General features: G+C 49.1%; 1 protein-coding gene across 1 annotated transcript; it reads right to left on the bottom strand.

Annotated features, from left to right (window-relative positions):
- Positions 1–461: 461 nt before the first annotated feature.
- On the bottom strand, positions 462–22507 carry A4GALT (alpha 1,4-galactosyltransferase (P1PK blood group)). The gene is made up of 3 exons (XM_072973630.1): positions 22279–22507; positions 3669–3804; positions 462–2311 (listed from the first exon to the last, which is right to left on the bottom strand). Exon 3 carries the CDS (start codon positions 2266–2268, stop codon positions 1204–1206), a length of 1065 nt encoding a protein of 354 aa, XP_072829731.1. The 5' UTR covers positions 2269–2311; positions 3669–3804; positions 22279–22507; the 3' UTR covers positions 462–1203.
- Between the last annotated feature and the right edge of the window lie 513 nt (positions 22508–23020).

The following is a 23020-nucleotide window of genomic DNA, read 5'->3' on the forward strand; positions in this document are numbered from 1 at the left end:
TCTCCTAGGTTCTTAGACAGATGGCGCGGGTGAGGCAGGAGGGACCCCACAGGCCCTCACACCTCCCTTGGGCCTCCTCTAAGTTTGATGGCAGCATGCCCCCACCCTGGTGGTGGGCTCATTTGGCTCAGTTCAGGGTAAAACAGATTCGGGCTCATTATGGGGTGGGGGTGGGGGTGCCAGTGGGACCCAACTGAGGCTGTTTGTGAGCCTTGAAAAGTGAGGTGGGAAAGTGGGCTTCTCCCATTTCCCACCGCAGCTGCTCTCTGGCACCAGCACCAGGGCTGTGAGCCCGCCCAGCGGCCAGGTCCCCGGGCCCCTCTGACCTTGGCAGGTCGTGTGACCTCAGACAAGTCACCACCACCACCAGCCTCAGCTGCTTCCCCAGCTGCAGAGTGGGCTGACGAGGGCTGTGCAAGTGAATGCATTTCATAAACCAAAAAGCACTAGATGTTGGTGAGTCATTTATTGTATTTATTATTCTCCTGTGTTTATCACAGGCACAGCAGGGAGTGATTTCTTTAAAATGCTTTTCCTGAGCCAAAAGAACTCCAGCCCCCGTGCCCACAAGCAGGCAGCTGGCACATGTCACTCTTGCAACATCTCTAGAAACAAGGATGGGGTGGGTAGGCCGGGTTTCTCCCAAATTGCTCCCCGGGCCAGCTCTGCCTGCCTTGGCCCCTCTGAAAAAGAAACCAAACCCCCCAAAGCTCCCCACCCCTTGGGCTCATGAGGCTGGCTTTGCTTCCCCACTCCTGCACAAGCTGCCTCCTCTCCCTGCTCTCAACCCTCTTTCCTTGGGCTTTGTGCTCCCCTCATGGGCACTTCAGCCCCAACCTGCCTGCTTTCCATGCTGCCCTGGAAGATGCTTTCATGTTCACTGGGCTTGCCTGTTGTCTATAAGACTCCAGTTGATTCTGGCTGAGCACCTTACCCTCACCACTAGTCACCTGTACCCTGTGACAGTGCACTGGCCTAGGGACTGTCCAACCAGCCTCACACAAGCTTGAAGGGAGCAGATCCCAGGGCCTGCAGCACGTCCTCCAGTAACACCTCTTGGGCTGACAGTTTTCTGCACCAAATCCTGGGCTGCAGCAGCTCAGGCCTCCCTCTCCCGAGCCCTCCCATCTCGCCTCCCCAGGAAGGGTGGCCGAGAGCCCTTCTCCCGGATGCTAGGTGGGGGCAGGCGGCCTGGCAAGCCCTTCACAAGTACATCTTCATGGCCTCATGTGTCGTGGGGCAGTAGCGGGAGTGGAGCTGGGCCAGCAGCGCCCTGGACGTGGCCTCGAAGCTTGTGCCCTGGCTCTTCTTGTTCCACACGTGGACAGCGTAGGTGGCATTGAGCAGCCGGGACAGCTCCTCGGGGGTGATCTCTTCAAAGTACTTCTTCCAGTTCTGCCAGGGGATGGGGTAGAACGCCTCGCAGGGCAGGGTGGTGACGCCGCGGCAGAAGTGGCTCTCGCCCAGGCTGCGGATGGAGCACCACTTCTTGAAGACCCGCGTGAGCAGCTGCGGGCCCTGGTGGCCCCAGATCCAGCCGTTGTAGTGGGCCACGAAGTCACGCATGCACAGCGCCATGAACTCATGGTGGCGCTCGAAGGCCAGGAAGGCGCCGTTGAGGACGTAGCGGGACTGGGTGCCCAGTGCATTGGTCAGGTTCCTCAGGTTCTTGAGGACGATGAAATCCGTGTCCAGGTAGATGCCTCCAAACTTCCACAGGAGCGCAATCCTAGAGGCATCGGAGAGCACGGGCAGCAGGTAGGGCTCCCACCGCTGCCGCACGGCCGTGTACCAGGCTGCCAGAGGCGTGTCCCGGAACAGCTCCTCCAGGTCCAGTGGGAGGATCTGCACGTTGGGGAAGCAGCCCAGCAGCGAGAGGCCCAGGTGCCGGGGTAGGGAGGCGTTCCCGCCAGGCAGCCCCTTCATCAGGACCACCACCCGCGACTCGGGGTGGGCCCGGGCTGCTGACTCCACTGAGCACATGAACAGGAAGTTGGGGTTGGTCCGGTCAGAAGTCTCCAGGAAGAAGATGTTGCCTGGAGGTGGGGTTCCAGAGGCTGGTGTGGGGGGCACCAAGCGGGGGCAGGGGATGTCGGCAGGCAGGTTGGAGAAATGTCCTTGGCCCCTGGGCTCTCCCACGATGTGCCAGTAGATCATGACGGAGACAAAAAGCATGAACTTGAAGCTGATGATAAACAGGGTGCAGACCCGCTGTCTTGGGGTGCCCCGGAGCAGCCACAGCAGCCAGTCGGGGGGCCTGGACAGCATCTCCCCAGGTGATGTCAGGAGCCTCCAGCAGGAACTGGCTGGTCTGCAAGAGACGAGCACCACACTCGGGCAGGCTGCTGGCATCCCCGACCCAAGAAACACACTTCCCACAAACACCAGCCACAGCTCACACCGTCTTCTAGAGCCCGCAGACCTGCCAGCTGCCTGCTCAAAGCCCCGTCTCCTCACCTGCAAAATGGGAGCACTGGGCCATGGGCTAAGATGTACACAGAGTCCAACATTCTGTGACATACCTGTGAGTTCCCCATGGACTGGGCCAGTGCCACCTACAATGTGCGGCCAACACAGGCCCAGGGCAGGGTCTGGCATGTGCCAGGGCTGTCAGAGATCATGCCGTTGCCACATGGCACACAGGCCTCTCTTCCTGGTGAGGCCTGTCCCACTCAAACTGCCAGGTTGGCGGCCTATGATTTGAGGCCCATTCAGTTCCACAAACCAGGCCTGGAGGTGGTCCAAGAGGAAGGACAGCCAGCAACCATGGGCACTTCCAGCCGGAGGCCTGGAGCTCTAGGGGCCTGGGCGATGGCAGGCAAGCTTGCTCAGAAGCAGGATGGGTGGCACATGGGCATGCCGCTGGATCCCGAAACCCTTGGCCTGGACACAGCAGGATCTCCTGGGCCTCTGGCTGCCCCAGTCCCTGACTAGAAGGGAAAGGGATGGGGAGTTTGTGCTATATATAGTCTGTGACCTTGACTAGTACTGTTGCCCTCGGACCCTCGCTCTTTTGTGGTGCCCACATTGGAACATTCTTGGGTGCCCTCGAGGTGGGACTGTGTGGGACCCCAGGTCTGCCTGAACCAGCTGGACAGTAATAGCATGTCATACATATTAATTAATTAATCACTTACAGCCACCCTGTAGAGGGGAATCATCACCCTCACTTTACATGTGAGGAGACTGAGGCACAGAGAAGTCCTATAATTCATGCAGAGTCCCCTGGCCAGGGCCGGGGTTTGAACCCAGGCCACCTGGCTCCAAAGTCTGTGCTCTCAGCACTGCACTGTCCTGGCCAGCAGAGAGGCGGTGCGAGTGTGTGACTGTGCCTGGCGCTGGACCCGGTGTACGTTGACCTGGACAGTTCTCACTATTAACAGAATCCCGGCCACCATTACTGTCCTGAATCCAACCCCCTCTGGCCCTCAGTAACCTCAGGGGCAGCTGCATCGTTTTCATTCTAGAGGCCTGGAAGTTTGGGTGTAAAGTGGAGGGGGACCGAATGCAGCCTGGGGGCTAAGGGGAGCTGGAGTAAACCCCTCCCCAGGACAGAGGGGTCTTGTGGCCTGAGGGAGGTGCTGGGAGCCTTGAGTTGCTCAGTTGGGCCCCGCCCTCCCCGAGGCTGAGGCAGGGAACTGCAATCACGTCATGCACCAGAAACTGACCAGCCTGGATGGCCCATGGCGGCGAGGTGAGGATCGGGGCGGCCTGGCTGGCCTCCTGGAGACACGCCTTGGCTCAGCAGCCAACCTTCTCTGCCAACACGGTCCTTCCACATGCTCTCCACGCCCACAAACCCATCTGCAAAAGATGGCGAGAGACAGTGAGGCCCGTTCCCCAGCCACACAGGCCGGGCAGGCTGGCCTGGGGCCCACATGCTCATTATTCCTTTCTCTGCCCCTCAGGGAACAGGCTTGAGAGAAGAGAAGACTGAGGCGCAGCCCTGCCCTGAAAGAATGCTCAGCCTGAGGGAAGACCATTTGGAAAGAGACAAGGACGATAAACTCGAGGATGGCTGAAATGGAGCAAAGGGGCCAGCGGAGGGGAGAAGACGGCTTCCCGCGGGAGGTGACACAGGATGAGAAGGGAGTTAGCTAGACGGACCTCCACAAGCACCATGGGGACCTGCACCACCTCTCTCCCCAGTGCCCGGCTCAGTGCCTGGTACATAGTAGGCACCCAGGAAATGGACACACTGATTCACTCACTCAGCAGCCAGAGGGATGCTTTAAAAACACGTCAGGTCAGGTTGCCCCTCTGCTCAGACCCTGAGTGATGTGGGAGGCCCAGATCCACAAGGTGCTGTGAGTCCCCACACCCCGATCCCCCACCCACTTCCCTCCCCATCACCGCCTGGCCTCCTCCCCCCTCCTCAAGCCCACCACCCAACCCTGCCGTCTCAGGGCCCCCACACCTGCTGTTCTCCCTGCTTGGTCTCCCTCCTGCAGGTGTTCACACTGTTCATTCCCTCACCTCCCTCTCATCTTCACTCAGAAATCATCTTCCCGTGGGGCCTTCCCTGGCCCCGCTAAAATTCCAACTCCCTATCACTTCATGCCTCCCACTCAAGTTTATTCTTCCTAGTACTTATTCTAACAAACATACTGTATGGTGTTTACACTCATTTGTTTTGATTACTTATTTGGAACATAACCCTATGAGGACAGGTATTTTTCTGTGTTTTGTTCAGCATCTAGAATAGTGCCTGGCTCTTGGTATGGAGTAAATAAAAATTGAGTGAGTGAGTGACTGGATGAGTAAAGGAGGAAGTGAGTGAATGAAGGAGCAAATCGATGAGTGAGATCAGTGAGTGACCAGGGAATTGATGAATGAAGAAACGAATGAGTAGGCAAACCATTGAGTGATGAAATGAGCCAATGAGCATGTGCGTGAGGACACTGGGGGTCAGAGGTAGGGTGAGCTGCCTGGGACTCCCCAGAAGGGGTCGTGAGTGGTAGAGCTGTGATGTAAACCAAGAACCCCATGTTCCCCTGGCCCTGGTTTTCCCTGCAGGGAGAGAGGCTATTTCGGTCCTGAGTATTTTTAATCCACTGTGAACCACATTGATGAGTGCAGACAAGAAGATGGAGCGAGGCCCTGGCTGCTCGGGGCCCCAGCGCTGGGATGAGCTGGCTTCCCTTGATGTGGGGGCGGTATGAGCCTGCTGAGGAGGATGTGCCCTTGCTGGCCATGGATGAAGGTGCCAGACACGAGCAGCACCATATTTGGTGCCGGAGCCTGAGACCTGGGAATAGGAACTGTGTATGGGGCTAAGCTGGCCACAGCCCAATACCCGTGTGATCTCAGGCCCAAAGCATGCTCGTGGTCCCTGGATGGGCCTCACAGCCACAGTCCAAGTCCTGGCTTCTGTCAGTGGAGCCTGGCACATTGTTGCCACCTCCTCCTGTTTCCCTGCCTACCACTTCCAGCCCTGAGCTGGGGAGATAGTCCCAGTTAGCACCTAACTGTGGTCATATCCCTGCTCTAAGACCTTCTGTGGCTCCCCGTGTCCCCATGATCCAACTTGGGCAGGAAGTGAGGATGGGAAGCGCAGGGCTGGTGGAGACAGGGGGCTGAAGGTCTGACTAGACCCCTGTTGGCCCAGCCCCCAGCACCAGTTCTGTGGACCCCGCCTCGGGAGCACAGTCATCAGGGGCCAGGTTCAGGTGCCTAGAAAAGGCTCCCCTTCCCGGCGCTCATCACCCCTCCATGGCCTGCACCCACCTCTGCCCCCACAGTGGGGGCGCTCCACCTCTGACCCTCTCTGGGCTCCTGCGTCCAGCCCATGGCAGGAGAGAAGGGTCGTAAGTCCCCTGGGGAGATGGGGTGGCCGTCGGGTGGTTTTGCTCTCCCAGCACCCATTCCCACTTCTGATCACAGCGCCCCAATTTCCTTTGGGGAACCACCCCTGCCCCACAGACTTTACTCCCTAGCTCTGGGGGTGGGCACGTGATTCAGGTCTGGCTGATGACTGTGCGGCATCCCCGGCCACAGCGATCGGCCCCAGGCTCTACTCTCAGAGCCTGAAGGTGCTGGGACTGCCGGTGACCTGCCCGCCAGGAGAGGACACGTGTAGGACCAGGTGAACATGGGACAGGACTCTCTGGCACTTCCTGGGTTTACGGACCTCAGACGACCCCAAATGAGAGACAACCCGGCCCAAACTCTCACGCTTGCCCCATGCCAAGAAGAAACCGGGATTCATTATGTGCTGGGAGATTTGGGGCTGGGGACCCAGTGGGGGATGCAGTGGGTGACAGAGGAGAGTCTGCTGCATTCTTCTGCTTCATGAGGAAGCAAGCAACTAACGGGGTCCGGAGGCCCTGGCCCAGCTCCAGCTGGGGTCAGTGAGGGGTGCCAACTACCAGTGAGGGGCGCCAGTATTATTCCAACTAATCCCAGTCTCTGCTCCCTTGTTTAACTTTCAGAAAATTTAAGTGACTCATGCGAGTGGCCATAGCTAGTGGCACCGGGCTGGTGTCTGCTTCCAGGGCGGCCCAGCCCTGCTTGACCTGCTATGTGACCTTAGGCAAGTCACTTTCCCTTTCTGGGCCTCAGATTCCTTCTGCACGATGGGGAAGGGAGAGCAGGACTAACCGAATGTTCCAACTGTGGGGACACAGGGCATGTGCTGATCAACCTCCTTGATAAGTTAACATCTAAGAGATACCTGAGGCTACGTGCTGAGGGACCCAGGGGAAGGTGACCTGGCTGGGAAGTGGAGTATAGAATTCAACCCCAGTTCCCTCCAGACAGTTTCTGATCTGCCACTAATAGGCTATGTGACGTTGGGCCTGTGCCTGTCCCATACCTTCTTCATCAATAAAATTGGGGGGGGGTCTTTGGTCTTAGAACTCAGACCCTCCCAGGTGTGAAAAATCATACCTGGAACTTCCAAACTCTGCTTGGAGGGTCTGCTGTCCCGTCCTCCCATCAAGCGCACGCTGACTCTTTCAGGGCGTAAATAAATACACGATGTCTACTCAAGAAGTAAGAGTGACAGGTACTAGAAGGCAGCGATCCTTATAAAAATAGCTGTTTTCAGACCAGAAGTTACAAAATGTTCCTTCTCCAAAGGCTGCAAGGTATTCCAAAGACAGAAATCAAGTAGGCAGAGGCCTGCTCTTTGGGGGATATTACAAACAGAAAAGTTAGAGAGGTGGAGACCTCTATTTCCAATAGGAATAAGGCAGATTCTTAGTTCGGAATCTTCCCTCTTCCACTGATGTCAGACAGAGCAACAGGGGAAGGAAAAAATAAACCACAAGCTACAGCTTTAGGGAAACCAGGAGCAGGAAAAACCCATAAACCTCAAGTCACATGTCAAGTGTGGCACAAAGCACCTGAGGCCAGCAGACACGGCAGTGAGGGGGGAGAATGGAGTGCAGGGGGCACCCAGTAGCATAAGATCACAGAAATCACCACCTCTAAGAGGAAGATGAACATGTTAGGAGACAGGAGCTGGGAGCTGAATGAACCAGGAGGGGTCAAGGTTGGAGGCAGCGGCCCCTTGAGCCAGGTTGGGTCCTGAGAGGCAATAGCAGAGTAGATTCAGAGGAAGGCCATAGTTTAAAGGAACAGTCCCTTCCCGTGAAGACAGAGGAGGGAGCCTTTCAGCAGAGAAATCTAGAGAACTATCCTGGCCTTGCTCCTAGTTTCCACCAAAACCTCCTGTTAGTTGCTGGTCCAGGAAAATTCAACTAATTGAAATAGAGGGGAAAAAATTGTTAAAGGAATAAACACAACATCTGTACAAAGATGCTACATGAATAAAAAGAGAGGAACACTGATGTTCTCTTATGTATAAAGAAGATTCCACCATAAAAATATTGCCATAAAACAAATAAAAATTATAATCCAAAATTACAGCACAAATTTAAAAAGAAACAAATAAATAAAAAAACCTTGAGAGAAGTAACCCCAGCCTGAAGGAAGACCAAAGGGTAGAAATATAAGAACTGGAGAAGAAATGGATAGAAAAAATGATGGCAAGACATGAAGATGATAGCTGACAACTGACAGATCTCAGGAAAAAACTGTAAGAAAAAGACAAAAACATTTCAGAAATGAAGACCAAACTACAAGAAATACAAGGGAGACACACTCCATGCCAAATACAGTAAGAGCTTTGGCACAGCTAAGGATACTATCAGCAGAATGAAAAGACAACCTACAGAATGGGAGACAATATTTGCAATGATGAGACCAACAAGGGACCAATTTCCAAAATATACAAACAGCTCATACACCTTAATATCAAAAAAGCAGGCAGCCCAACCGAAAAATGGGCAGAGGACATCTTCCCAAAGAAGACATACGGATGGCCAACAAGCACATGAAAAGATGATCAACATCACTAATTAACCGTTAGAGAAATGCAAATTAAAACTACAATAATGAATCACCTCATACCAGTCAGAATGGCCATTGTCAAAGAGTTTTCAAACAATAAATGCTGGAGAGGGTGTGGAGAAAACGGAACCCTCTGAAACTGTTGGCGGGAATGTAATTTGGTCCAGCCACTACGGAAAACAGTATGGAGATTCCTTAAAAAATTAAAAATAGACCTACCATATGATCCAGCAATCCCATTCCTGGGCACATATCCAGAGAAAAATATAATTCAAGAAGACCCATACACCCCAGTGTTCACAGGAGCACTATTTACAATAGCCAAGACATGGAAACAACCCAAAGTCATCTATTGACAGATGACTGGATAAAGAAGATATGGTATATATATGATGGAAGACTACTCAATCATAAAAAGAATAAAATAATGCCATTTGCAGAAACATGGATGGACCTGGAGATTGTCATTATAAGTGAAGTAAGCCAGAAAGAGAAAGAAAAATGCCATATGATATTGCTTATATGGGTAACTAAAAAAAAAAAAAAAAAAGACACAAATGTACTTATCTACAAAACAGAAACAGACTCAGAGAAAGACTCACAGACATAGGGAACAAACCTATGGTTATCAGGGGATATAGTAGGTAGGAAGGGATAAATTGGAAATTCGAAAACTGCACCTCTTGGGGAATGATGGAAATGTTAGCTGTCTTGATTGTAGTCGTGGTTTTATTGGCGTAGACATCTATCAAAATTCATCAAATTGTACATCTAAAATATGTGTAGTTTACTGTACAGGAACCATATCACAGTAAAGGTGTTAAAAAATAAAAATAAATACAGTAAGAGATATAGAGATTAAAATGAGAAAAGTGAACAAAATCAAACAGCAATAATCAAAGAGAACAAAGAACTCAAGAAAATGAAAAAAGAGAAGATACGTAAAGGAGATCCAACAAGGGTATAACTGGAGTTTCCAAAGAAGAAAACTAGAACAATTGACCAGAAGAAATACTTAAAATTACAATTCAGGAAAAATTTCCTGAAATAATGGAAGGCCTGATTTCATGAATTGTAAAGGTACCCCATGCCCTAGAGAACAGTGACCCAGAATGGTGAATCCCAAGACACATTCTAATAAAATGATGAGAACTTTAAAGACATAAAAATAAATCTTTGGGCAGCTACACAAAAAGATGAAGCCATCTATGAAAGAAAGAGCATCAGGCTTGGGTCAGATTTCTCAGCAGATCTTCAATGACGGAAGATAGTAGAGCAACACCCATAGGATCCTTAAGATAAGAAAGTTTTGAGCTAAAGATGAATAAATGGTTGTCCCTTGGTATTCACTTGGGAAATTAGTTCCTGGGCCCCCGCAGCTACCAAAATCCATAGATGCTCAAGTCCATAATATAAAATGGCGTAGTATTGGCATATAAGCTAGGCACATCTTTCCGTATACTCTAAATCTTCTCTACATTATTTATAATACCTAATACAATGAAAATGCTGTGTAAATAGTTGCTGGTCTGCAGCAAATTCAAGCTTTGCTTTTTGGAACTTTCTGGAATTTTTTTTTCTTTTAATATTTTCCATCCATGGTTGGTTGAATCTGTAGATGTGTAACTCATAGATACAGAGCATATAGCCAAGCTGTTCTTTTAAATATAAAGGTCACATAGCAATAGTTTCTAAGTATGAGGTAGCTTAAGTGATATTGTTCCGATGAGGAAAACTGAGGAAGAAGCACAGCCAACCAAATGGTGCCTGGAACAACTTCAGTAACAGGACCGAATATATTTGACTTGAGCTCGCCTCCCTCACTACTCCCCTCCCCCTCCCCCCAAAAGAGGTAGGAATAAGGATGACAGAATGGAATGACAACGTTATCTAATCAGACAATTTAAAAATGATACAACTAAACAAAAAATTGGTAGGCCAGGCTGAAAGAAGGTGGAAAACAGGACAACTCAGTGGTGGCCTCATCTTTCATTGCTAGGGGTAAAAGCTAAAATATCAAGTAGTCAAAGTTCAAGCATATTTAAAGTACAAAGGTGACAGTGAGAAGGGTAATACTACCCAATTTTGTTGCATCTAATAAGATGCATCCTTATGCTACATGCTGCTAAAAAATGAAAATGCTGCCTAAGTGATGTCACTTTCCTTCCTTGTTATGCAGAATTTTTATTTTGCAAGAATGTTTAGGTCAGATTTTTAAAGCACCAATCATGCCTCTGTGCATACATAAAAAGGAAAATAAGTGAAATAAATTGTTCCTGAAAGATGTTCCTGAAACTTCACCACACACAAAACCTGATTCTTCTGAATGACTTCAACTCAGTGTCACTGATGTCTGTTTTCCTACATGGTACCATCAAGTCCATTTTATATAACACACTTGAGCATCTGAGAATTTTGGTAGCCAGAGGAGACCTGAAACCAATTCTTAAAAGAGTGCTTCACTCTTGTCTCCGGAATTTTCTTCCAAGTTGTGGACACCTCTCCAGGTTTGCATGTCATTCTATAAGCAGACAGCAGCAACACAAGAACACCATCTGACCAAGAGCTTCTAGAGGCACTGGGATGGAAAGAATATATGCCTTAATCACTCAACACAGTATCAGCTGAAATGGGGTGGTGACAAGAGAAGGGGGAGGATGAAGAAGAAACAAGTTAAATTTATTGTTTTTCATAGAAAAGAAATAGATATCGTCTAAAGAAAGAAGGAACTGAGAGTATTACATAAAAGGTAAATACAAATATAGCCACTAGAACAAATATACAAGCTTTCCTAAATATCAGGACTAATTTTTTTAAAAAAGCAAAGAAAACAGGCCATACAGTAAAAGAATAAAGGATATAGCCCTCTCAAATGCACCAAGACATATTTACGTACATACGTACATAATATGACTGAACAGATAACAGACATCTGTCTTATCGATAAATATAAATAGACTTAACTCACTTATCTTTACAAAGAGAAAGATTTTTAGTTTCAATCCCAAGTAAAACCCAACTCTATCCTGTATTCAAGACACATACATCAAAAAAGTGATTTAGAATGGTTAAAAGTAAAAGAATGAGCAAAGGTTTAAAGATAAATATGAACAAAAACAAAGCTGGGGCCATGACCTTCGTATCAGACAACAGAATTGAAAACAAACATCACTAAATGAGCCAGAGAAGGACCATTTGTAATGCTAAATGGTGTAATTCACAATCACCAAGAACACTGCAGCAATTTTCAGGAAGATGAAATTACAGGGATATTAGGATAACTAGATTGAAACACACTAATAACAGATTTTAATTTACCTCTCTCAGCCCAAGACCCAAGTAGATCAAACATATATAAGAATTCTGAAGACCTAAATAAAATAATCAGAAGGTACTAGGCTGCATCAAACTCTCCAACCTAATCATAGATAATGCACTTAAAAAACAAATTGAATTACAGTCAGTTACAATGTGTCAGTTTCTGATGCACAGTACATACATATATTCCCAGTCTTGTATATACATACATATATTCCTTTTTATATTCTTTTTCATTAAAGGTTTTTACAAGATAGTGAATATAGTTCCCTGCTGCACTTTGTTTTGAAGAGCTGATGAAACATTTGTGAAAATTAAAAACCTCAACAATATCCAAAAATATAAAAAATATAGACATTTTATAATCAAAAGGCCATAGACTAAAAGTTAATTTAAGTCAGGAAATAAAAAAAAAAACAAAACCCTCTTGGACAATTCTTGAGTCAAAAGGGAAAACACAAATTTAATTTGTAGGATTCCTAGAAAACAACCATAATCAAACTACCATGGATCTAAATCTACAGGCTACAGCTGCAGAAATAATCAGAAGACTATATATAGCTTCCAATACATGTGACAAGTAAAACAGAACAGTTTTAATAGTAATAAAGAAAGAAAACACCAGGTTAAAAATGTTTTAAAAAAAAACCCCATAAAATAAATAGAAAGAATAAGGAAAGAATTAAGAAAGATTAAAGCAGATATAAACTAAGAAACAGATAAGCAGTAGAACTAAGAAATAAGGCCAAAAGCTGGCTCTGTGGAAAAAATTCAGTAAATATATATAAATCACCATTAACCTAATTAAGAAAAAAGGGGAGTAAAAGGATAAGGAGAAAGCAACCTATGCAAACTAAGAAATGCCAAATGGGAAAGTTACCAAAGAAGTAGAGGAAAATTTTTTCTTTTTAATCAAAAGAGAGTACTTTGCAAATAAAATTTAAAACCTGAAAAAAATAATTTCTAGACAAATGTAATATATCAAGACTGTTCCCGGAACAGACAGTCTGGACAAGGCCAACTTTCACATAAGAAATAGAATTATAAAAGATCAATAAGAAATAAAAGCAACAGGGCAAGACATTTTTAGAGGGGAATCTTGCAAACTTAAATAACAGAAAATTCCAATGCTTTTAAAACTGTTCAATAGTAAAATATGAGAAGGAAAACTTAAAAGAAATTTAAAATATAACATAGATACCAAAACCTGACAAAGATTGCACAAGATACCCTGCTGACTGATATCACTTATGAATATTATTGTAAAAATCAAATAACTAGAATAAAGCAAATAACTAGAACTCAGCAGCACATTAAAAGAATGAAACATCAACCAAGTGGGATTTATTCCTGGAATGCAAGGATGGTTCAATATAAGGATATCATTATTTATCATATTCAAGATCCAAGGAGAAAAATCTTACTGTCATCCTCAAAAAATGCTAATAAAACACTTGACAAAACTTCCAGCGCCCTTTCTGGATAAATTAGGAATCAATGGATACTTTCTTAACAAAATTATATATATCAACATCAAAGCCAGGAGCCAGCTTCATACTCTGGGGAGCATGCGTACACAGCTTCACATGTGACAGAACTCCTGCTGAAGACAGGGAAAAGACATAGGTGCCCAGCACCATCACGGACACTGAAGCAATTTGGCAAGAAAAAGAAATTAGAGATATGAAAACTGAACAGAAAAAGTTAAAACTACTGCTATTGTCATATGGTACTAATGTATACCTGGGGAAGTCAAGAGAAACCATTGAAAAGCTACTACTAATAAAAAGAAATACTGGTATAGATATGCATGCCTGGGACACTGTGCTGGACATGAGAAATTGACACATTGTAACTGACTACATTTCAATTTTAAAAAAAGAGAGAAAAAAGTATAAAAAAATACTGTAGGATGGTGGGACACACACACACACATACAGAAATATAAACAACAAGCAGTTACAAGCAGAAGATGAAAGGAAAGGAAAAGACGCCCACTTACAACCACCACCACCACAATACTTGGGGTTACACTTGACAAAATATGTTCAATATTTATGTGAGGAAAATTTCAAAGCCATTGAAAGCACAAACTAAACTTGAACAAATAGAAAAGCTGTCTTATGTTTTTGGATAGAAGATTCAGCCTCATAAAGATGTAGATTTTCTTTAAGCCCATTTATAAATTGCATGGGATTCTGGAATTAGACAAATTGATTCTACAAAGTTCATCTTGAAATATAAACAAGCAAGAATCTACAGGAAAACTTTGAGAAGAAGGCGCACACGAGGAAGGACTAGTCTTTTAGACATTAAAATATATTATAAAGCCCCAATAATTAAAAATACATAGTCTTAGCATATGAACAGACAGGGTAATGAAACAAAATAAATCACAGAAATAATATGGTTCTTGCATATCCAATAAAGGCAGCCTCTCCAATCAGTAAAGCAAAAAAAAAAAAAAGATCTTTTAATACAGGTGTTGGGCAAGTGGAATAGCCACTAGGGAAAAAAACCAGCTGGGTTCATATCTTAGAACACACCCCAGGATAAACTCTCAATGTAAAATAATAAACGTTTAGAACAAACATTGGTGAATTCCTTTAGAACCTTAGAGTTGGGAAGGTTTTCTTAAATATGTGTGAAATCCAGAAGCCATTAAAAAAAAAAAGATGAGTAAACCTGACTCCTTGAAAGAACAAACTTCTCCACATCCTACCTGCAAACACCAAGAAAGTCAAGGTACCAGTGACAACCTGGGATAACTTCTGCGCCTCTCAGATCCCCAAAGTCTAATTTTTCTACAGATAAAGAGATCCCACACGTCAAGGAGAAAAACTCCAAGAGTCCAAAAGAAAATGGTCCAAGGACAGTTCACGCACACGCAAAACAGGTAAGCAAGATCAGGGAGCTTTTTGTAGGTAAGAGAAACGCAAGTCAAAATACTCAGATAGCATCTCTCACCTGTCAGATGGGCAAGAATCCAAAACTTTGACAACACATTCTTCTGGCAAGGCTGTGAGGAAACGGGCATTCCATATACTGCTGGTAGGCAGGCCAAATGGTCCTGCACATACAGTTACCCTTTCGCCACACAAGCCCACTCTGAATTTATCCTACAGATAAGTGATATTTGTACCAGTCACAGGTTTGTTGGCAATTGCAAATGACTGGAAACAACCCAAGGTCTTTCTTGAAGGGGCTGATTAAATACACAGTGACACTGACACACATGGAAAACAGCAGCAGCTCCCAGAGGGCAGGGCCCACGGCCACTCACTGTCTCGTCCCCCGTGGCCAGCACAGACCCTAGCACATAATAGGTGCTCAGTACATATTTTCTGAATGAATAGATGATCCCTAAACTGCCCAGAAAGTCAAGATCAAATGTGGTAAGCAGCCCAGGGCAGTGGCATCTGCAAACTGTAAACCCTGAGTGGATGCAGATTACAAAGGTTAAGAAAGTGTAACTGGTGTGTCTTGCCTCACCATCCTGAGGGTACAAAATAAGGTCACATGTTGTAACCTTCATATTAAAATACCTGGCTGTTCACCAGTCCCAGGAGAGAAAAGGTGACCTTCCCAATACTGTTCAGCTGAAGAAACGCAGGAGCAGGACTTGCCCCCAGGGATGTCTGCCCCTAAGTCTCAGACCCTCCTTTCTTCCCCAAGGCCACCCTGCCCTCCCTCCCAGTCAGTCCAGCTCTGTAGTAGAGCCTGGGCTTGGTTTCTCAGGAGCAGGGTGAAGTCACCCTCCTTGAGCTTTCTGCTCAGCTGAGGGAGCTGTAAGTCACCATGAGTCTGGACACCCACACATTTACTCTCAGGGAAACTGGACTGGGAGACGGGGTGCCACTTTATACAGAATGGTTAGGGATGGTCTCTCTGAAAAGCTGACACTTGTGCAGCAACTGGAAGGAAATGAGGGCACAAGCCATATGGATATCTGGGGGAAGTGTGTCCAGGGAGGGAAATCAGTAAGTGCAAAGGCCCTGGGGCATGTGTGCCTGAGGTGTTGATGGATCAGCTGGGAGGATGAAGGTACCAGGAGAGGAGACAGGACAGATAAGGGGACACTGGACCATGGGGGGCCCTTGAGGGACACTGGAGGATTGGATTGCTGATTGGGAGGGGGTGCCATTGAGAGATTTTGAGGAGGAAAGGGCTACCAGGTGACTTAGGATTTAAAGAAATCTTTAAGATCTGGCTGCTTTTTGAGACTGAACCACAGGGGACGTGTGGTAACAAGAAAGCAGTTATGAGGCTGTTGTGATAATCCAGGGAGGGAGGTGCAGGGCAGAGAAATAGGGGGAGAGCCCCTCTCTGAACAGACCCCCACCACCACCACTCCCTCATTGGTGCCACGGCCACAGCCCAGATCAGCTCTCTCCATCTCGCCGTCTCTTTGTCCTGGGACCCACCACCCCAGCCTCCTCTCCCTGGCTTACTGCCTCAGCTCCAAGCAGGCTCCCAGACCCCACATTGCTGAGGCCTTGTGGGCACTTCCCTTCAGCCCTGCCCCTCTCCAGGCCCAAGACTTCCAGACCAGCCAAGCTGACATCCACTGTATTGCTCAAACCATCAGGCTCCGGGAATTCCAAGTTTCTGCATCATGCTAATTTCTCTTCCAGAATGTCCTTCCATGCTCCCCCACCCAGGAACTTCCTAACCATAAGAGGAGGGAAGTTTGCTGTCTGCCAAGAACACACCACATGTCAGGTGCCCTACGAGGCATTGCTCGTCCTTCACCTTACTGTGTCTTCAAGTCCACCACGGTGGCCCCTTTTACAGACAGAAAACTAATGTGCAGAGGAAAGGTGCTGCTTGGCTAGTAAAGGTGGGAGGCAGGATTTGCACACAGGTATGTCTGTCCCCAAGTCTCAGACCCTCCTTCCTCAGTCTGCTCTGACCTAGGTGAGTAGAGCAGCCACCTCCAGAAAGTCACCTGGATTTTGTCCCAGTGGACTGGGTCCCCATTGCTGCACATACTGGCACACGGCAGGAGCTCGTGGCTACCTTCCAAAGGAGTGTGTGTGTGTGTGTGTGTGTGTGTGTGCAGCACTCACCCCAAACCCTGCATTTCACCCACAGCCTAGACCCGGGCAGACCTTCAGAGCCCCAGGGTGAGTCCTATGGGGAAAGACTAAGGTGAATTTGGCCTTGGAGTGAACTGAGATCAGAGGAAAGTGGGCACTGTGTCAGACACTGTCCACCCTGCCTGAGACTCTAAATGACGTTAAATTAGGGAGGGCCTGGCACACAGCAGGCACATCATAAATGTGTGATCACCAGATGAGTGGGGAGGGGTGAAGGTGAGCTGTCACAGTACCCTCCATGCCTTTGCAAATGATGGTGAAAACCTGAAAGCAAAATCAACTCCTCCCTATTGCTCAAGCCCACCAGCTCTGGGAATTCCAAGTTTCGGAAACATGTGCTTCCCTCTTCCAAAATGTCCCTCCACCTTCCCCTGCCCGGCAACCTCCTAACCACAATAGGTAAGATAAATTGCCATTTGCCAAGTATCCACCAAAATGCTGTTGTGGTTTTCTTCATACCTCTGACTGTTGCCTATGTATTTCCACGATGTATACGCAGACAGAGCACAGCTGGCGGGGCTGCCTGCTCCCAGTCTTACGAGGGCTGACATGTATTTGCAGGTTTGGGGAGGTGTCCAGTCCCCACCCCGCAGTGACACCTCCTGCTTTGCTCTCTGTCTTGAAGACAGTGTGGAGCCACTGAAGACGAGGTGAGGGCATGTGACGTGTCAGCATTTTGCTTTATTCTTCCCAGTCCTTCCCAGTGTGATACCCACCCCCCCCCCACACAGAGCGGTGTTTACACAGAACCGCGGGCAGGAGACGCACAAAAGGCGATCCTATTACACACGCTGTTCTATGCCTCGCTTTATTTTTCACTGAAAAATACACAGGGGCCCTGTAGCTGCACTACCAGACCCATTCCTAAAACTCATCGGACTGGATGCTTGCAATGACTTGTAAATCACACCTGAATAAAATTGTTTGGAAATATACACGATGTCCTTCATGGTATGTCTATAAACACAGCTCCACACCCTGACTTTCCGGGGCTACACTGGACCTCGTCACCCGGCAGTGCCATCCTTCATTTCACCTCGTTCCCAGCTTGGCTCCTGGAAATGTGACTTCTGTCTTTTGGCTTACGTGGACAATACCCATGGTGAGCATCTTAGCACTCACATCTTTGAACACATCCTTAATTATTTCCATAGGACTGGTTCCTAGAAATGCGCCCCCTTGGTCAAAGGAAATGTAATTTAAGGTTTTAGATACAGATCCCTCACTTGTGTCCAGAAGGGTTTAGCAGGGAGGGTATAGCTCAGTGGTAGAGCATGTATTTAGCATTTACGAGGTTCTGGGTTCAATCCCCAGTACCTCCATTAAAATAATAAATAAATAAACAAACAAACAAACAAATAAATAAAAACTTAATTACCTCCCCCCCAAATTAATTAATAATTAAAAAAAGAAGGGTTCAAAGGCATCCAAGAAGTCCAAGTTTTCTCCATGTCAGGACGGGCTCACCTTCCCATTCTCTTGTCACAGAGGGGTTGGATGTGGCTGAGTCAACATTTATTAAAATTATTATGGAGTCATTTTGGTTTAATAATAACAATAGTGAATCTTTTCTGAGGGCTTACCACACACAGCCATTAGTCAAAGCAGGTTTCATTCAGTAACTGGTTTAATTCTCCCAATAGCTATGTGTGGCAGGTCCTCTCGTTATGAACTACAGTTTAAGAGTTGAGGAAACCGAGGCACAGCTGGGATTCAAACACCCTCTGCCAGGTGAAAGGAGTCTGCCTGCAGTCCCGCCAAGTTCGTCAGGGCTCAGGTCAGGTAGGCCACTGCGGCCTGGAGCTCAGATCCCACTGTGGTCAAGAAGAGGCTCTTGACTCTGAGTCTCAGTCCCCTGATCTGTAAAGTGGGAATGACAGCACAGGATGGCCCAGAGGGTAAAACAGTTCAGGTAACAAAGTGTCTGGCACCTAGTAGGGGCTCAGTCGATGGAAGGCCGCCCTCGACCCAGGGGGACTGCCTTGGAGACCGGCAGGAAGAAGCAAATAAAAATTACACACAATTGTAGGGCCAGGGGTGGAGGCTGTCTGGGCTCTGTATCTGGGACAGTGGCTTCTGCTCTTTCAAATCAAGCCTGTTCATGGAATGTGAAGACCACTTTGCCGGTTGTACTGTCACGTGACTGTCCACCTAGCAACTCAGACTTTGCACAGGTGTGATATCCAGAAGGCTGTGTGCTCCTGCTGGAGTTGGCTCCTGGGCCAGCGTGGGCACAGGGGAGGGTGTGCGGCACCGGCCAGGAAGGGAAGGGACTCTCCTAGTCCTTTGGCCAACTCTGTGGAGCTGGAAGCTCCGGACTCACTGGTTTCTGTCCAGAGGGAAGACAAACTGAGGCAGACAGGAGAGGAAGGGACACTCACTCACCAAGTGAGAGAGAGTAAGATGGACACTGCTTCCTGGCGCCTACTGGAGATGGAGGCTCAGAGAGGAAAGTGATTCCCAGAAGCCTGCGGTTAGTGCTGGGGGAGCCAGCCCTGCCACTCATCACCTGACTGACCCTAAGCAAGGCACTTCCCCACCCTCTGGAGTCTGTCAGTGGAGGATGATAACACCTGCTACCTCCCAGGGAAACAGGGAGAGCCCAAGGGAATGAGGCTGGCAAACAGCACAGGGAGCTGGGGACCCAGGTCCAGAACACTCTCTCCACTGTGAAGATCAAAGCCAATTCATAAGGTGCCCTCCCAGCGTCCTCCCTCACGCCTCCTGTCCTCACCAGCTCAGAAGGTCCTTCTGGACCAGTTCCAGACCCCTCCTACCTCCTGCATCCTCTGGGACCTCATTCTATCAGCCTGCCCTTCCTTCTCTGGGGGAGCGGGGAGCTGCAGCCACTCCTTTTTCTGGCTCTTTCCCATCAGCTTAAAAATGCAGCCAAGTCTCCCTTATCGAAAAGCACACACACAGATAAAGTAAAATAAAAATTAAAAATGCACTCCTCAAATACACACACCATCACGCAACAAAAATAAAGGCCAAATGATAACCTGGGAGAAGATCTTTGCTGCAAAGAGACCAGACAAGGGGCAAATATCTCACTGATGAGCTCAAACAAATAACTAAGAGACACACAAAGATCCTAGATGTTCACACTCTTTGACCCAGTATTTCCAGGAAATAACGAGAAATGCACATTCACAGCCGGAGGAAGTACGCAATGGTACAGGCCCTCTGGAGAGACAGCTGGCTGGCTCTAGGTGTGACCATTTTAGAGGTTCATATGCACTGACCACCAGGTAATTCCATTCCAGAAAAAAATCTAGCAGTGTATAAGTTTATGTATAAACTCCATGTAACATAATCTAAAAGAGCCAAATATTTTTTAAAAACCCCAAACCTAAATGTCAAATGAGATCCAATAACTAAATACGATGTAACAATACCTAAGCATTGAAAAATATTAAAAAATAATGTTTGAGAAAGGTGAGGAATTTGAAACATTTATATGGACAAGATATTTAAGTATGTACCAAAGTGATTTTTAAAAAGCCTGACAAAAAAGCAAATTTTAACATTAGTTATCCCCAAGCGACGTGAATATGGAATTTCTTTCTCCTTCTTCTTTCAGTTAATTCATTCAAGCAAAATATCGTGAACACCTACTCTGTGTCAGGCTGGGCACTAGGCTTCAGGCAAGTTTCCTTCCTCCAGGAGCTTCCAATCTGGAGAGCAGATGTGAAACAATGAAATGCAGGTCAACCAACAGGAGTCGAGGACACCCCTAGAAGGTACCTGGCCGGGAGGAAATGCATTCCAGAGAGCACAGCCTGCACAGCTTGGGTGGCCAGGTGGAAGGTGGAGCCATCCCCTAACCCACCTGGAAGTGCAGCAGCTGGGGGAAGGGGTTGGGGGAGGGATTTGGGGAGCTTCGGGCCCAGGCAGATTCAGTGATGGGGTGGGTCACAACTTCCTGATGTTCTGAGTAAGTTACCCTGAAAGATTCTGCCAACCCTGCACACACTGGGGACGTGGGACCCTCGCACTCACCGGGAGCAAGCCCACTAGCCCAGGCAGCTACAGGGCTTCGATGGGTACAAGGAAACAAAACACATTTTAAAGAATTTCCACTTCGGAGTTTGTCCTCTAATACTGAGACGCCCTAGCAGACAAGCAGGGACAGGCACCCAATGCAATAGCAATGTGTCTGGGAGAAGACTGAACAATGGATGGGGTTCCATCTTGATTCTCCTTTTCTTTTTTATTTGGGCCTGATTTGCAGACTCTCCTAGAGGACCTGGCGGTGGGAACACGGAGTGCAGACATGGGCATGGAGGTGATAGTCCTGGCCAGCCTGGGCCCTGCTTCGTCACCCTGGGCAGGGTGGCTCCCCCTTCTTTGGGAGGAGGTAACAAAGGGGAAGTCCTTGGCAACTGGAGAAGTCGGGGAGGGGCAGGGCGCCAGAATGGGTGCACCGCAGTGCTGCAGGGTGTTCCGATGAGGGGCTTCCAGAGACCCCAAGGGGCTTTCACAGAGTAGTCACTCAGTATTTGGAGGAGACAGAAAGGGTGTCCTGAACCTGAGAAAGGGTGGGGGTAGGGGAGGTGGCTTTTAACCCTCTCAGAGCTATTGGCTCAGCTGAGTCTGGCAAGGAGGTGGGACTTTCTCCCCGCAGGTGTCAGATTCTGAAACTGAGGCCCGGAGACTCCCCTAGCAGGAAGCGCAGTGGACTCAGAGTGGACCTCCCAGCCAGAGCCTCTCCCAAGCACACCGCAGCTCCCACTCGGCCTCAACTTTCCCATCCGGAGAAGAGAGAGGGAGAGAAGCACGCCGGAAAGGGGGTGGTCTGCGGATCAGGACCCTGACAGGGAGTGCTTGGGCCCGACTTTCCCCACGTCCCAGGTCGGACCCACGCAGCCCCTCCACCTGGAGGCCCTTCCTTCCCCCTTCTCCGCACGTCCAAAGCCTCCGCACCCCTAGAGGCCCAGGGGTCGCCTCCAGCCCCGGCGGTCTCCCCTTCAGCCGGCCGCTCCCCACCTCTCTCCCCAGCCGCGTTCCCTCCGGGGCCAGGGGCGAGCGGAGCCGGCGGCGAGGCGGCCCGAGGCGATTCCATGCCCCTCAGGGCGGAGCGCCTCGCGCCAGGGCGCCGCGCGGGCCGAGGGAGCCCGCACTCGGGCTTCTTGCCCCCACGGCCCCTCTCTCCCACTGCGGGGGCCGGGCCCGGGCGGGGCTGCCCCGAGGGCTCCGGGGCCGGGCGCGCTCTCCCCACTGCGGGCCGGGCTCCCGGTCCAGCCACTGCGCTCAACTTCGGGCGAAATCTGGGGAGGCGGCGGCGGCGGCGGCCGGGGGACCAGCGCGCCCAGCTGGCGCGCACACAAACGTCCCTCCGGAACAGGTGGCCCAGGCGGGCGGCGACCAAGCCCTCCCCGCTCCTCCGCAGCCCCTACTCCTTCCTTCTCGGAGCGCGTCTCCCCACCGGTGCCCCGGGCACCCCAGGTCCGCATCCCAGAGCTCGCCCAGCTGCACCCTCGGCGCGGTCCCCCCGCCCCCGTACCTCCGGATCCCGCTGCTCCAGGCGGAGGACAACCGGGCCCCGCGGGCCGGCGCGCGGGCGGCGAGGCGGCGGGAGGGCAGAGGGAGCCCTGCGGGAGGCAGCGCCGCCTCTCCGGCCCGGGGCGTGGTCAGCGCCGTCCCGCCCCGCCCCTCCGCTCCGGGGTCCCTGATCCCCCGGCCCGCGAGTCCTCACCGCTCCCGGTGCCCGCCAGGCGCTGGACCATCACCAGCCGCGGGCCAACAGGTATGAAACGCTCCCCAGGCCTCCCTGCCGCCTACTCTACAGATTTATAATACCATTCCCCCCAATTAACAGATGAGAAAAACGAGGCTCAGGGGGTTAAGTAACTTCAGCTTCAAGCAACCGAGAAGGCACAGTATCAGTATTTGAGCTGGGCCTGCTTGAGGCCACTGTACCCCCTCCCCCCAACACAGCGTGACCCGTGCTAAGCGTTTTGCCTGCATCACCCAGTGTTTTACCCTCACAACCTTCGCTGCTTTGTCCTTTCCCCTCTCACTCTCCTCCTGGTCCACTGCAAACTTGCTGTTTGTCCTCACTTCCTCCTCACCCATCAGCTGATGACCAGAGCCCAGGCTTCTGGAGAAAATGCAAACACTTTATCCCAGCCCCAGGAACAGTCTGGCACTTAATAGATGCCAGATAATTATCCTTTGAATGAACGAATCGAAGGAAATGCCCACTAGCTTCCACCACGTATCTGTCCACCACCTGAGATGGCTCC

The sequence above is a fragment of the Vicugna pacos genome, chromosome 12 (genome assembly GCF_048564905.1).
Source record: "Vicugna pacos chromosome 12, VicPac4, whole genome shotgun sequence".
NCBI classification, from domain to species: domain Eukaryota; kingdom Metazoa; phylum Chordata; class Mammalia; order Artiodactyla; family Camelidae; genus Vicugna; species Vicugna pacos.